The sequence below is a fragment of the Hydractinia symbiolongicarpus genome, chromosome 2 (genome assembly GCF_029227915.1).
Source record: "Hydractinia symbiolongicarpus strain clone_291-10 chromosome 2, HSymV2.1, whole genome shotgun sequence".
NCBI lineage: Eukaryota > Metazoa > Cnidaria > Hydrozoa > Anthoathecata > Hydractiniidae > Hydractinia > Hydractinia symbiolongicarpus.
The window spans coordinates 5,582,083-5,595,367 of NC_079876.1; the positions used below are offsets into that span (position 1 = coordinate 5,582,083).

The 13,285-nt window shown below is 40.8% G+C and overlaps 1 protein-coding gene and 1 long non-coding RNA gene across 2 annotated transcripts; both read left to right on the forward strand.

Moving 5' to 3' along the window:
• The first annotated feature begins 583 nt into the window (after positions 1–583).
• On the forward strand, positions 584–2,466 carry LOC130626472 (uncharacterized). Its single transcript, XR_008981824.1, has 2 exons — positions 584–725; positions 2,236–2,466. It is a non-coding gene; the product is annotated as an uncharacterized LOC130626472 (long non-coding RNA).
• A 2,967-nt stretch (positions 2,467–5,433) lies between these two features.
• LOC130627706 (uncharacterized) lies at positions 5,434–8,820 on the forward strand. The gene has a single exon (XM_057441402.1). The coding sequence runs from the start codon at positions 5,434–5,436 to the stop codon at positions 8,818–8,820; it is 3,387 nt and encodes a 1,128-aa protein (XP_057297385.1).
• The last annotated feature ends 4,465 nt before the right edge of the window (positions 8,821–13,285 follow it).

The following is a 13,285-nucleotide window of genomic DNA, read 5'->3' on the forward strand; positions in this document are numbered from 1 at the left end:
CTACACGCAAGGTATACCAAGAGAATTATTGAGATTCTCAAAATTTCGATAGAAAAAAAGTCATATAAAATCAGCGTAAAGAAATAGGACTGATATTTTTGCACATACAGCTAGGGTATTTTTTTTCTAATAAAACAAATAAGTTTGCACCGAGGGGTTAAAGTATAAGTTTAGTAAAAAATGCAATAAGTACGGCTCGTACCCCCCACCCCCGGATTTTGACCCCCCCCCCCCGTCGTTTGGTCCAGATTATACGTCCGCCGAGCTTGAACACACAAAGAGGAATATGCCGTGAACAAGAAACGGTAGTCGGCATATTAGACACGTATATTTTACAGACCCAAAATGTGCCTTATTTCTTTGTATTATAGCTAATTATTGTATAAATAATTAATTAATTATTTTGCAATTTTGCTTCTAATACTATTATAGTTGTATTTTAATGAAACATAATAGTATTAAAACGGTTTTCTTCTTTTGAAATAATTTATTGCTAGTCCTGTTCCTAATCGACTTTACTTGTGTATTTTAAGCCTTTTTGGTGCTGTGCTTTTTCTGGATATTTTAGTTGGATTGGAAAGCCCCTGTGTAAGGTACCCTTTTCTAAAGAAATATTGAAGTAATTTGTACAATTATAACGCGCCGAGCTGTGTTTTATTTTATTGTTTCTAAGAAGATGTAAGAATACAATATTATCAATTTTAATTGGTTTTATCCAAATCAAGGTAAGGCTTAATCACACGAAAGGTAGCTAGAGCTCAGTTTTGTATAAAAGAATTAAAAGTAATTTGTAGAATACATATGGAGAAGCTGTATTACTACCTAACTGATAGCCAGATATAGGAAAAGCTGTAGCTAGGGCGCAGACAAAACAAATAGCTCTGGGTGCTAGAGTGAGCTGACCAACCGTTTTTTATCACAGTTTTTTATTTATTATATAAGTAACCTGTTACAGTAATTAAAAAAAAATATCCACTTTTGCTATCAAACCAACAGCAATGTAATTGTCAATAGGAATTAGTTGTCCGTACACCCTCCCTGAGAACAAGGTATTAAAACATTAAAACTGTCATTAAACAGAACTTCAAGGATGCCCAAGCCGCACACGTCCTCTAAACGGCGTGGCCATCTTCGAGACTGCTTGTAATTTTAGAACAAGGGTGCTGATACGCTGCATACGCTGAAAAACGTGCAGGCGTTTTTGGGTAAGTTTAGCGTTTAGCAAAAAAATTGAAGTATTCACCCGAAAAAACCTGCATAGACCATAAAATAAACTATGTGGTAGTAAAGTTCTTAAAAGAACTGTTTTTGATGATTTTTGATAAAATTTACTTTATAAATAACTTTTAAACTTTATTAAATCCTTTCTCTTAAAGCATCTTTTTCCAACTATCGTCCACAAGGTATGTTACAAGGAATTGAATTTTGGAAATGCTCCAGGCAAGTTTGGGAAAGTGTGGGCGGTTTTGGAAGACAATCACAATTCAATTGGAAAAGTTGCCCGAACTCGCCATTATATATGTGGCCGTTTGCAGCTTATTGACACCCTCTTATTTTAGAATATTCTCAGGAATAATAGGCCAAGAGAAATTATATCAGAGTTTCTTGTCACCCACCCACGTGTGTTTAAGAACAACCACATAACAAACTTCATTACTTTTTAAATTATTTGTGTAAAAATTACTATTTAATTCACGATAAACCGTCCTATCCAAGGTGCTTTTCTATTAGTGCTGAATTTAATAATTGACATGATTCAGCATAGTTTTTAAAAGGGTCTGAGTCCAAAATATGATTGCCAAAGTTCAGCACTTGTAATATTTGTGTATTTGTGTACTCAGCTTCTAAAACACACACAAGAGACATTATAATTTCCTCTGGGTGATTACATTAATGTTGGTTGAAAAAAAACTGAATGATGAGAAGCATATGTTGTTGAATGGGTCCAGGACAATAAACTTATTTAATTTTCCTTGGCCTTGCATCAATCAAATTCTGAAAAAATAAACACTTCTAAAATGATTTTGTCAGATTTGGAAACTGTTGGTATGGTTGGAACTTTGCATATAAAATTAGTAAAATTGCCAAATTGTTTAGTTTTTTTCTTTTATACTTTTCCGAATTAGCCTTAATTATTTATGAGATGAAAAACAGTGCTTTCAATTCCATTGACTTGGCCATCCCTTAAAGGCACTGGAAGCTTCACTATATGAAAATGTTTTCTTTTTCTTTTAGATTGTGTACAATGGGAGTGAGTGATGTAATCTTCTAATGCGTGTGGTGAAAAGAAGGCGAAACCGTTATTGTTTTTCTGCCCAAATTTGAAGCTATTTAATAAATCTTGATAAAGTTAAAAAACTGTTTTGATTTGTTTGTTTTTGTTTTAATTGTTTCCCGTGAGTTTTCGAAATTCGTTCCAGCAGATTCTGTGGCTTCTACTGCCGGTATTTTTACGTGATAAAAATACTGTTTTGTTGTAAGGTCATTTACGAAATCGTTAACGTTAGGACCAACTTCTTCGGGTTGCACAACTCGATGTATTACATATCTTTCGGAATACTGCTAAAAGTGCAATTTTGTATTGCGCTCTTTACTTTTATCATTCTGTGGGAACATGCGGTATATACAAAAGTTTAACACGCGTTATTCGTTTTTGTTAGTTTCGCGTAATCTAATTTTCTCGCACATTTTAAAAAGAATATCCCACGCTCATCAAATACTCGCGCGGTCTATTCGCCAAAAAAACATGTTTTTGCGCAACGAATTGTTCTGCAGAGTGTTCATTTTCCTACCTCGTCCCCATGGTTCTTCTAAATGATATTCAATTTTGATGTATTTCGGAAGATGTTAGCGCCAAAGAAACAAGAAGCGCTAGGGACAAAGTATTGGATAGTTTAATTTTGCTTGCAACTTGCGAAATGCTTCGCAACCTTTTATTAATTTCTAGTAAATTTTAGGCATTTTTAGTTTTAATTTGATATTTTGTTTCTGGAAATATTAATTTTATATGTTACTGATCCTATTTTATTTAGCTTGAAATAGGAATCTGTTTTTATTATATATACATATATACTTGCATACTGGCTATCAATTGCTAATTTTTTTTTTTTTATGAAAATATTTTTTTCTGTCAACGTTCTGTTTTATTGTTTTCCTTGCTTGCTTCTGTTTCTCTAAGAATAAAAATACAATGTGCACAATGTGATAAACAGTTTACATTGAAACATATACAGTATTATCTCTCTGGAGTCTTTATTTTTATGTTATATACAAGATAATATATTTTTAGCTATCACAGAGTTCAATAACACATTTTAGTAACTTTCTTGCTTCCATCCAGTTTGTTGGAGGATGATTTAGTTGTTTTTTATTCACCACATAATTGAAATGCTCAAAAATATCTGCATCTGAAGCCAAATATGGTTCGGCCTAAGAAATTACATCCCTCTGCTGTATCAAATGATCTAGGTGATCGCTGCTGATTTTGATACCCATATCTTTGTGACCAGGTAATGCTGGAGCGTAATAAAGTACATCAGGGATCCCTGGTGTTGTATCATGCCTTGAACGCCTAATATAATGCTTGTTCCATTGATGTACAATATAGTTTAGCTGATTCTAGAAAAATTTTGAATAAACAAACCAGACACAATCTGCGTGAATTAGATTTCCAAGCATCAAAATACCTGTATCCACCAATTCTCTAAAGTAATCAATAACCCATACTGTAAAAGACTTTTTGCAATAACACCCCCAAGCCTCAATTCGCCGATTTGCTGGAGATATGACGTATCGATGGGCGTTTTTATATTTCGCCAAGTAGCATTGAGCGTCTGCCATCACGCAGTTCTCTGTACCGCAGTCTGTACGAAGCAGTTTAGGGCACAACTTAAATTCTTCAATTGATTTTAGGTAGTAATAAGCTGTAACAAAAGGATTGTTGTTGCTACGCTTTCAGTCATATTATTTTGCGCGAAAAACCATCTATACAACCATGTATTGGTAGGGCGTACGGTTTCAGCTTATCGTACCCGTCCACGTGCCAACAGGAATTTGGACCTTCTGACTTGTAAACACGGCGGTTTAAACGACAAGCCCTTTTTTGTGCTGTGCCGTCTGGATCAATACTTCTAAGTAGAAAACATTGTTAATAAGAAAAATAAAGCACTGCTTATGAATGCATTGTAGGAACAATGTCATTTTTAATTAATTTTCAGTTTCTTCGAAAAAAAAATTCCTTTTGCAAACAAAATTTCTTATTTCTTACAAAGATTTTAAACTTTTTTTTCGGATTTTAAGTTTATGTGCAAAACATTGGGTTTCTCTGGAAGAATTTCAGTTTTGTAAAGAAATATTCGCTTTTCTTAATAGATTTTGGGTTTTCCTCTAATATTTTAGGTTTTCCTGTAACATTTTAGGTTTCTTATAAAGTTTTTCGGTTTGGCCTCTCTCGGCTTCCGTAAATACCGTTAGAAAAGCAAAATTCTATTTCAGGTGATATATATTTCTTAGTCCGAAATCTCTGATGTTCTTAATAATAATGTTCTTATAACAAATACACAATGAAAACGGAGCTCTCTAGGACACTTTCGACTTATCGCCGTTTTTCACTTAAAACCCTAATTTCAAGGGTCTGAGACAGCACTGTTACCTCGCTATATTGATCCTCTAGCGCACTCACCGTTTTCCACCCAAACCCCAATTTCAAGAGCCTGAGACAGCACTGTTTCCTCGCTATATTGATCCTCTGCGCAAAGGGGTCAATACCGCGGGCAATTACCGCTGTGCTGCAGCACTCTCGTACGAACGCAATGTTGTCACCCTGGTTGGGGTCACAACATAAAATAAATGTCCAGCGTCCCAGAAAATTTTTTTTACAACATATAATAAAGCAATGAGTTTCTTTAGAAATGCAATTAGTAAATTATATAGCGCTGTCTCAGCGCCAGTGGCAGCAACACGTGATGCACTCGCAGAGAGATTGCAGAGTGTGCGTGAAACTGTTTCTTTATTATACCACAAGGCTAAGGAGAGGCTTGGTTACGGTCAAGCCCTGAGGAAGACTGTCGAAGACGCTGTTGTGGAAGAAGAACAAGTGGAAGAAGTGGATCACAGTGCTGTTGAAACGGAAGGTGGATTTGATGGTAATTATCGACATTTCCGAAGTGAGGGAACACCAGAAAGTCAAGTGGTGAGTATTGAACAGTACCTGGATCAACAGAAACAACACGTGGAGAAAGTCATCACAGACTTGCAAAACACTAGGCAGAATTGGAAGTTTCAACTGAATCTCGTGGTGGAGTTTGTGCACAGGGAAAATCCTTCTGCAAGTTCACAAAACCAATATGGAGTGAAGCTGTCACACTCATGGAAGGAAGCGACATCGAAGAATTGATCGAAGAGATGTATAAAAACCTGCTAAAACGCTTTGAAATGACATCGGAGAAACTCAAAAAAAGCGACTACATCTTCAACCGAATCACAGAAATGACGTATCACTGCCACATGATTGACCTCATGAGAGGTAGATCATGGTTCAAGACACCCGAATGGCTGCAAAAAAAGCACTGCATCATCAATCCCAAAAATGAAGACGAACAGTGCTTCAAATGGGCCGTCATTGCAGCCCTCCATTTTGATAGCATTGGAGCACATCCTGAGCGCATCTCGAAGCTCAAACCATTTGTTGAACAGTACAATTGGAGTGGCATCGAGTTCCCAACTCCCAACACACACTGGAAAAAGTTTGAAAGGCAAAACCCCAACGTGGCGCTGAATGTCTACTTTTCTGAAGAAGATTTTCAGGTCAGACAGGCATATGTTTCGAAACATAACACGACACGTAAAAAGGTGGCAGATGTGCTAATCATTCAAGAAGGAGGGAAAAAGCACTACGTTGCCATTAAAAGATACTCTGCGCTCATGCGCGGTTTATCATCTAGACATCGAGGTGATCATTACTGTCGAAACTGCATGCACGGATTCCGCAGTCAAGAGACACGAGACAATCACATGAAAGTGTGCATGGACCATGATTTTTGCGAGATTGTCATGCCTGAAGAAGGAACAGTCCTCAAACACGAAGATGGGCAAAAGTTGCTCAGAATGCCATTTGTCATCTATGCAGACACAGAATGTATCTTGGAACCTGTTCAAGGTTGTGATGGAGACCCTGAAAAATCACACACCAGAGACGTCAGCAAGCATGTGGCTTCAGGATATGCCTTCATGACCAAATTTGCACATGGAAAAGTTGAAGAATCATCCGACTGCTATCGTGGAAAAGACTGCATGGAAAGGTTTTGCAAGGGACTTAGAGATCAAGTCAATAGAGCTATCAGGCATCCACAGAAGAAGATTATCCCGTTGACCCACGAAGAGAAAGAAGCCCACAAGTCTGCAAAAAGATGCTTCATTTGCGAAGGAGTGTTCAAGAAGAACAACGAAGACATTACAATGCGCAAAGTTCGAGATCACTGTCACTACACTGGTCAGTATCGAGGAGCTGCACACAGTTCGTGCAACCTAAAATATCGCATCCCCAACGAGATTCCGGTGGTCATGCACAATCGCTCACGGTATGACGATCACATCATCATCAAGCAACTGGCCAGGGAATTCAAAAGCCACGAGTTTAAATGTCTGGGTGAAAACAGCGAAAAATACATTAGCTTCTCCATCAAGCAATCCGTCACATTTCAAGGAAAAGACGGCGAGCCGCTGAAGCAGATGAAGAAGAACAAAAAAACCAACCAAATGAAAGAAGTGGAAATCAACACGACCTGCAAAATCAAGTTCATCAATAGCTGCAGGTTCATGCAAAGCTCACTGTCAAGCCTTGTGGATAATTTAGCTGGAACCAACAGTGAAAGTGTCAGCTGCAACGACTGCAAATCAAACATGGAACTCATCGAGATTGACTCAGAGTACAAGGCGCAATTCAAGTGCCAAACCTGTTACTGCTCTTACAAGACGGTGGAACTGAATGAACGTTCCATGAAGAAGAAATTTTCCAACACATTGAAGCATGCAAAGGGCAATGACGAGCACTTTAAACTTTTGCTGCGCAAGGGTGTTTACCCCTACGAATACATGGATGCGTGGGAGCGTTTTGAAGAGACAGCACTTCCTCCAAAAGCACAATTTTACAGCAGCTTGAACCTTGAAAACATCACCGAAAACGACTACAAGCATGCTCAAAAGGTGTGGAAGGCTTTCAACATCAAAAACCTTGGGGAGTACCACGATCTCTACGTGATGAGCGACACGCTTCTTTTAGCAGACGTTTTTGAAAATTTTCGAGACACTTGTCAAAACATCTACGAGCTTGATCCAGCGTATTTTTACACTGCTCCAGGCCTCGCATGGCAAGCAGCTCTAAAAGTGACGGGTCAGGTGCTCGAGCTTCTGTCAGACATCGACATGCTACTGATGGTTGAAAAGGGGCTCAGAGGTGGTATTTGCCAAGCAATCAAGCGCCATGCTAAGGCGAACAATCCGTACATGGGGGAATTGTTTGATGTCAACCTGTTGATCTCGTATCTGCTGTACATCGATGCCAACAAACTGTACGGAGGTGCCATGTCACAAAAGCTGCCAACACACGGCTTTAAGTGGCGTGAAGACCTCGAAAATTTTACTCAAGCTTTTATAGAAAATTATAAAAATGGAGATGATGGCTATTTTCTTGAAGTGGATGTCCACTACCCGAAAAAGCTGCACAAACTCCACAACGACCTTCCATTCTTACCTGAAAAGATGCGTCTGAACAACGACTGTGAAAAGTTGACGTGCAATGTGTTTGACAAGGAAAAATACGTGCTGCACATTCGCAAATTGCAGCAGGCACTGCAGCATGGATTGGTTCTCACCAAGGTGCACCGAGTCATTGAGTTCAAGCAAAGTGCTTGGCTGAAGCCCTACATTGACTTGAACACAAAGCTGCGAAAGGATGCCAAAAATGACTTTGAGAAAGACTTTTTTAAGCTGATGAATAATAGCGTGTTTGGCAAGACCATGGAGAACGTTCGCAAGCACGGTGACATCAAACTGGTGACAACGGAATGGAGGCGCAAGAAGCTCGCATCAGTTCCAAATTATCACAGCACATCAAGATTTGACAAGAAATTTGTGGCAATGGAAATGAACAAAGTGAAGGTCGTCATGAACAAACCTGTCTACCTCGGCCTCTCCATCTTGGACTTTAGCAAACTCACGATGTATAAGTTTCACTATGACTACATCAAGCCGAAGTTTGGTGCAGGCGCAGAGCTTTGCTACATGGACACAGATAGTTTCGTCTACCACATCAAAACAGACGATGTCTATAAAGATATCGCAGGTGACGTTGAATCAAGGTTTGACACATCGAATTACAGTCCCGAAGACAAACTTTCCTTGCCTATTGGCAAAAACAAGAAAAAATTGTGCTTAATGAAGGATGAACTTGGTGGCAAAATCATGATCGAATTTGTTGCATTGAGGTCAAAAATGTATGCGTACAAGACACTCGAAGGATACGTGCAAAAGAAGGCAAAAGGTACAAAAAAGTGTGTCGTCAAGAAACAGATCACGTTCGCAGACTATTTGAACAGCCTGCAGACCTATCAAAATTTGTATCGCACGCAACTGAGATTTACCAGTCGAAAACACGAGATTTTCACTGAAAAGCTGAACAAAATTGCGCTAAGTGTTGATGATGACAAGCGACTTCAAGCTCAAGGTGGGTTCACCTTTGCACATGGAAGCAGTCCTGGATTGGTTTGCAAGCAAGAATTGCTCACCAGGGTGTGGCATCCCGACCATGTTAAACTGTTTTGAGTCTCGCGGGATGCTTCAAAAATTTATTTGCATCTCACACGTCTCAGTGTTTTCAAAATGTCAAAATTTTCTGTTTCAAACGTTGCATTCAGCATGGTCTTGATCACGAAAATGCATTAATAAAAATGATACTTGAACTCTTGTTGGTAATGTTGTACGTAAGTTTTTTGTACGTCTGCTGCAAGTTTTCCTCTGTAATAAAAGTTATGTCAGAACTGAATGAAATTTTAGACGTCTTAGACACACTGTCACCAGCAATGAGAAAGCGGGGAAAAGTCAAGCAAAACTTGAGTCTCGTCAACTCTCAGGGAAAAAAGCAGTGGACGCCTGAGTTGCTGGATAAAGCGACAGAGAAACAACTTGACAACCTGTTGAAGAAGCTCGAGACACAAGCGCAAGAATCAGCAGCAAAAAACTTGGTGTCGAAAATGTCAGGTGTTGACAATTTTCAGACCATGATGAGCGATATAAACACAAACTTTCTGATTCAAAACTCGACTTCAGAGTTGATTGGTAATGTAACGGAGAAATTGTTCACCACAGGGAACTCTCCGATGGAAGTTGTAGGGTCATACATGTATGAAAAGTGCGGGCTGTGGCTCGCTCCCGTCTCTCTGTTTTGCACAGTTTTCAACCATCTGAACTGGAAAAAATTCAGCGAAATTGCCGAGGAGCGTCAAGCGCAAATCAAACTGCGAAAGGATTTTCCGGATGAAATAGAACCAAGTTTCGCAGAGCAGAAGCCGTCTTGATGTAAAAAACGACTTACAAATAAATGAGTGAATCTAACCAAGTCATAACCAAGAAGAATGAGGGTCGTGTTGCTGCTGGCAAGAGACTTGCTGAATGGAACCGCAGGAACAAGGCCATGTTGAAGCAAGTACCTCCTCAGGTCGAGACAAGTAAGAATTCAAGTACCTCAGCAAGTACTTCGCAAGAGGGTCAGGAACCTGTCGCAGGTCCTCACAAGTTCAGTGCATATCTCTATGGCGCTGGAGGTATTGCCGTTCTTGCCGTTTGCGTGGCAGTTTATTATATAAAGCCTAGCGTCGCCGCAGGAGTACGCGTGTCAGCGGATCGCCTGGCGGCTCAGCAGCAAAAGCCTTCGAAAATTGACATTTTTCACATGCGATAAACCTTAATAAATGAGCAAGTATGAGAAAGAAATAGTTGATTCCTTGTGGGAAGCTGGTAGACTAGTATCCTATACTATTCTCTTGGCGCTAGGCGCGAAAAAGGCTCTGGGAGTTTCTAGACCGTGGGCCAAGATGGACATGGAGGACGGCTTGAAGCTCGCTGGCTATATGACAGGAGCAATATTATTCGACGATTACGCGATAAAACAAGGGTGGTATAAGCGTTCCATGATGCCTCCGAAAGTCTAGCCTTGAATAAATATGACTCTTATTAAAGACCCGCATACGACAATCTTCACCGGGCCTACAAGTTGCGGCAAGACGCAGCGTGTCCTGGATTTACTTGAGAACGAGTACAGGCATCATTTCGACAACATTGTAATTCTCTGCCCTACAATTCGCTGGAACAAGACCTATCTCGAAAGTTCCTCGCTGTGGAAAGATGACTACGTGTCCTTGGTGGAGCCCAAGGAGCAGCTGTTCGAATGGATCAAAAAACTGTCGTCGTTGCTGGCGGGCGAAGAGACGCTGTTCATCATTGACGATATGATAGCCGACGAGAATCTCGACAAAAAACGTCAATCCCTGCTGGAGCTTGCCATCAGCGGTAGACATCGCAAACACAGTCTCTGGTTACTCACTCAAAGCTACACGGCCATTCCGAAGAACCTTCGAAGGCAAAAAAAACAGCTATTCATGTGGTACCCCTCGGAAAGGAGCGACATGAAAATGGTAGACGAAGAGACCAATATGATCGAGGACTGGGAGACTATCAAGACTGAATGGAAAAAGTCCAAGCATGCATGCTTGTACGTAAGACTGGAGCATCCTAGAAGTTACAAGATTGTTGGTTAGACTCTTAACATGTAAGAAAAGATGGATGATGAGAGAGAAAAGATGGATAATGAGAGCGTAATTAAAGCTGTGTATCAAGCTCTTTTGAGAGCCTATGACAGACTGATGATGCAAATAGATGCAGTGAATGATGACGATGACACCAAACTGATAAACACGACTCGGGATATTGATTGCCTGCGGCTCCGTTCTGACGGCAAGAGTTATGCAAAAAATATCCATGGCTTCCTCAGCTTGGTGTTGGTTATTGGACCTCGTAATTTTGTGATATTTTGCGAATCACAAAATCCCTAGTTGAGCCTTGGCGTGTATAAGATTTGCTTGTCTTCCATTTTGAGATCACTAACCATTTCCTACTTGGAGCCAGATATTTAACAAAATGGAAAAATTGAAAATGCAGTATTGGATGGTAGACGAAGATGAGTACCAGAATGTTTTGAGAAAGACTGCGACGCTAGCCAAACTCTCGCGAAAGCGAAAAAACCACGCATACGTAGAGGCGTTTTTAAAAGGGTGGGAAGTCCTGTTCGCGTACGGAACCTACGCATCCGAAGGAGATGTAGACCCCAACGTTTCAGCATCTGAAGCCTGGAACCTGATGCAAGATCCTGAGGAAGCACAGGGCAAGACGAAAAGTTTCAAAAGGCAGATGATAAACTTTATGCGCGCTCTAAAATGGATGAAGTGCTGCGGGCGCCTCACGCCTGACAAAATCCAGACTGTCCATGAGATCATGATGCGCGGAGAAAAACACAAGAGCGGCAAACCCGTGCTGACGGGGAAATACAGGACGACTAAGGTATTCGCTGGTTTTCACGAATTTGCCCCTGTTTCTGCAATTCCAAGGTTAGTGACAGACGCCCTGGATCGATACTACTACTCTACAGAGACTGACGATCCGATATGGAACGCAGTGAGGTTGTTCATAGACTTGATTAATATCCATCCATTCGAAGATGGGAACGGGAGGCTATGTAGGCTCGTTATCTCACATGTACTTGTGGAGAGTGGAATGAGTCTCTTTCCAGTTTTACTTAGTTCGTTCCACAAACGCGGCAGGCGCCATTACATTCAGGCTGTTAAAAGGTTTGAAGAGAGACCGTCCTTACTTTACACGATGGTCTGCAAGTCTTTGGTGAAGGTATGGGATAATTTCGAGCAAAAATTGGCTCTACTAGATTCCTCGTTAAGCCTTGGCGTGTATAAGAAAGATGTCCTTGGTCAGTAATTTTTTCGAAGGCAGCAAAGTTCGTTCTTTATACATTAAGGAAGGAGGCCAGTGCCTCGTAGCCAAAGACGTGTGGAGAGCTGTCGGCTATAACGATAATCATAATGGTAGAAAAGCTATTCAGGCACATGTACCGGAGAAGCATGTAAAGCGGGCCTGGGAGGTTAAAAGTACCGCAGAAGACAAGGGTGTCGATATCGACCCCCTTCATCCAGACATGATGTTACTGACAGAACCCGGTCTCTATTGCTTCCTTTTAAGGTGTAAAAAATTCAAGGCAGAACCATTTTTGGATTGGGTTGTTGAAGAGGTGCTACCCAAAGAAATGCGAAAGCTTGCCGCAATCATCGAAGAAAAAGATATAGCCCTGGCGCTCCTTGCGGATGATCTCGATCAAAGGGACGTGACCATTGCCAACCTAGAGGACGACCTCCAGGAGAGGGACGAAGAAATCGTTGAACTACGAGAAAGACACGTCCCGCATCGGCATCAATATGACAACGTGCTATGTGTGGTTGACAAGAACCATCCTCATGATAAGCATCCCTACTACATGATCAGATATCAGCGTAGACAGCTGGGCAAGAGCATGGGTATACTGATGACAAAGTACCCCGAGAGCACTATACTCGGGAGATTTGACGATCCTAACGCGATACACACCTGGTGTCGGTTTAAGGAGGACACCCTAGGGTCTGCGAACTCTTACAAAAACCACTTTACCCTGCCCGACGGTGATACGCGTGAGTTGTTTTAGGGAATGTTCGACATTGACATGGCTTAGCCTTGATAACTACTCACCAAGGCTGTAGACGAAGCTTTCGTGACCACTTCAAGTGTTAAAAGATAGTTAACACTTTAAGAAAAAAAATGGAAAAGTACGTACAGAGTCAGCAATTTACAAAGTCTTACGATGTGACGGTACCGGTTCTGCGATGCTGTATCAAGGCAGGATCTACTACCGGTTATTGTTCACAGTGTTTGGAAACTTTTAGATTTAGAAATGGACCATACTACGAGGGTTTTATACATCCAGATGATGACGAGCTTTTAGACAGAGTAGCCTCGGGCGAAAAACCATGGGCAACAATTCCCTGTGAGGAGGAAGATGAAGTGCTCGAATACGATATCGAGGATCGCAGGGGTCTGCATATTGTTTCCGATGAGGTGAAGAAGTGGGGCATGCTCTGCTACGAGATTATCAAGGATAAGGACTTAAGGCTCTCGGATCTAGCAGATCTAAAGA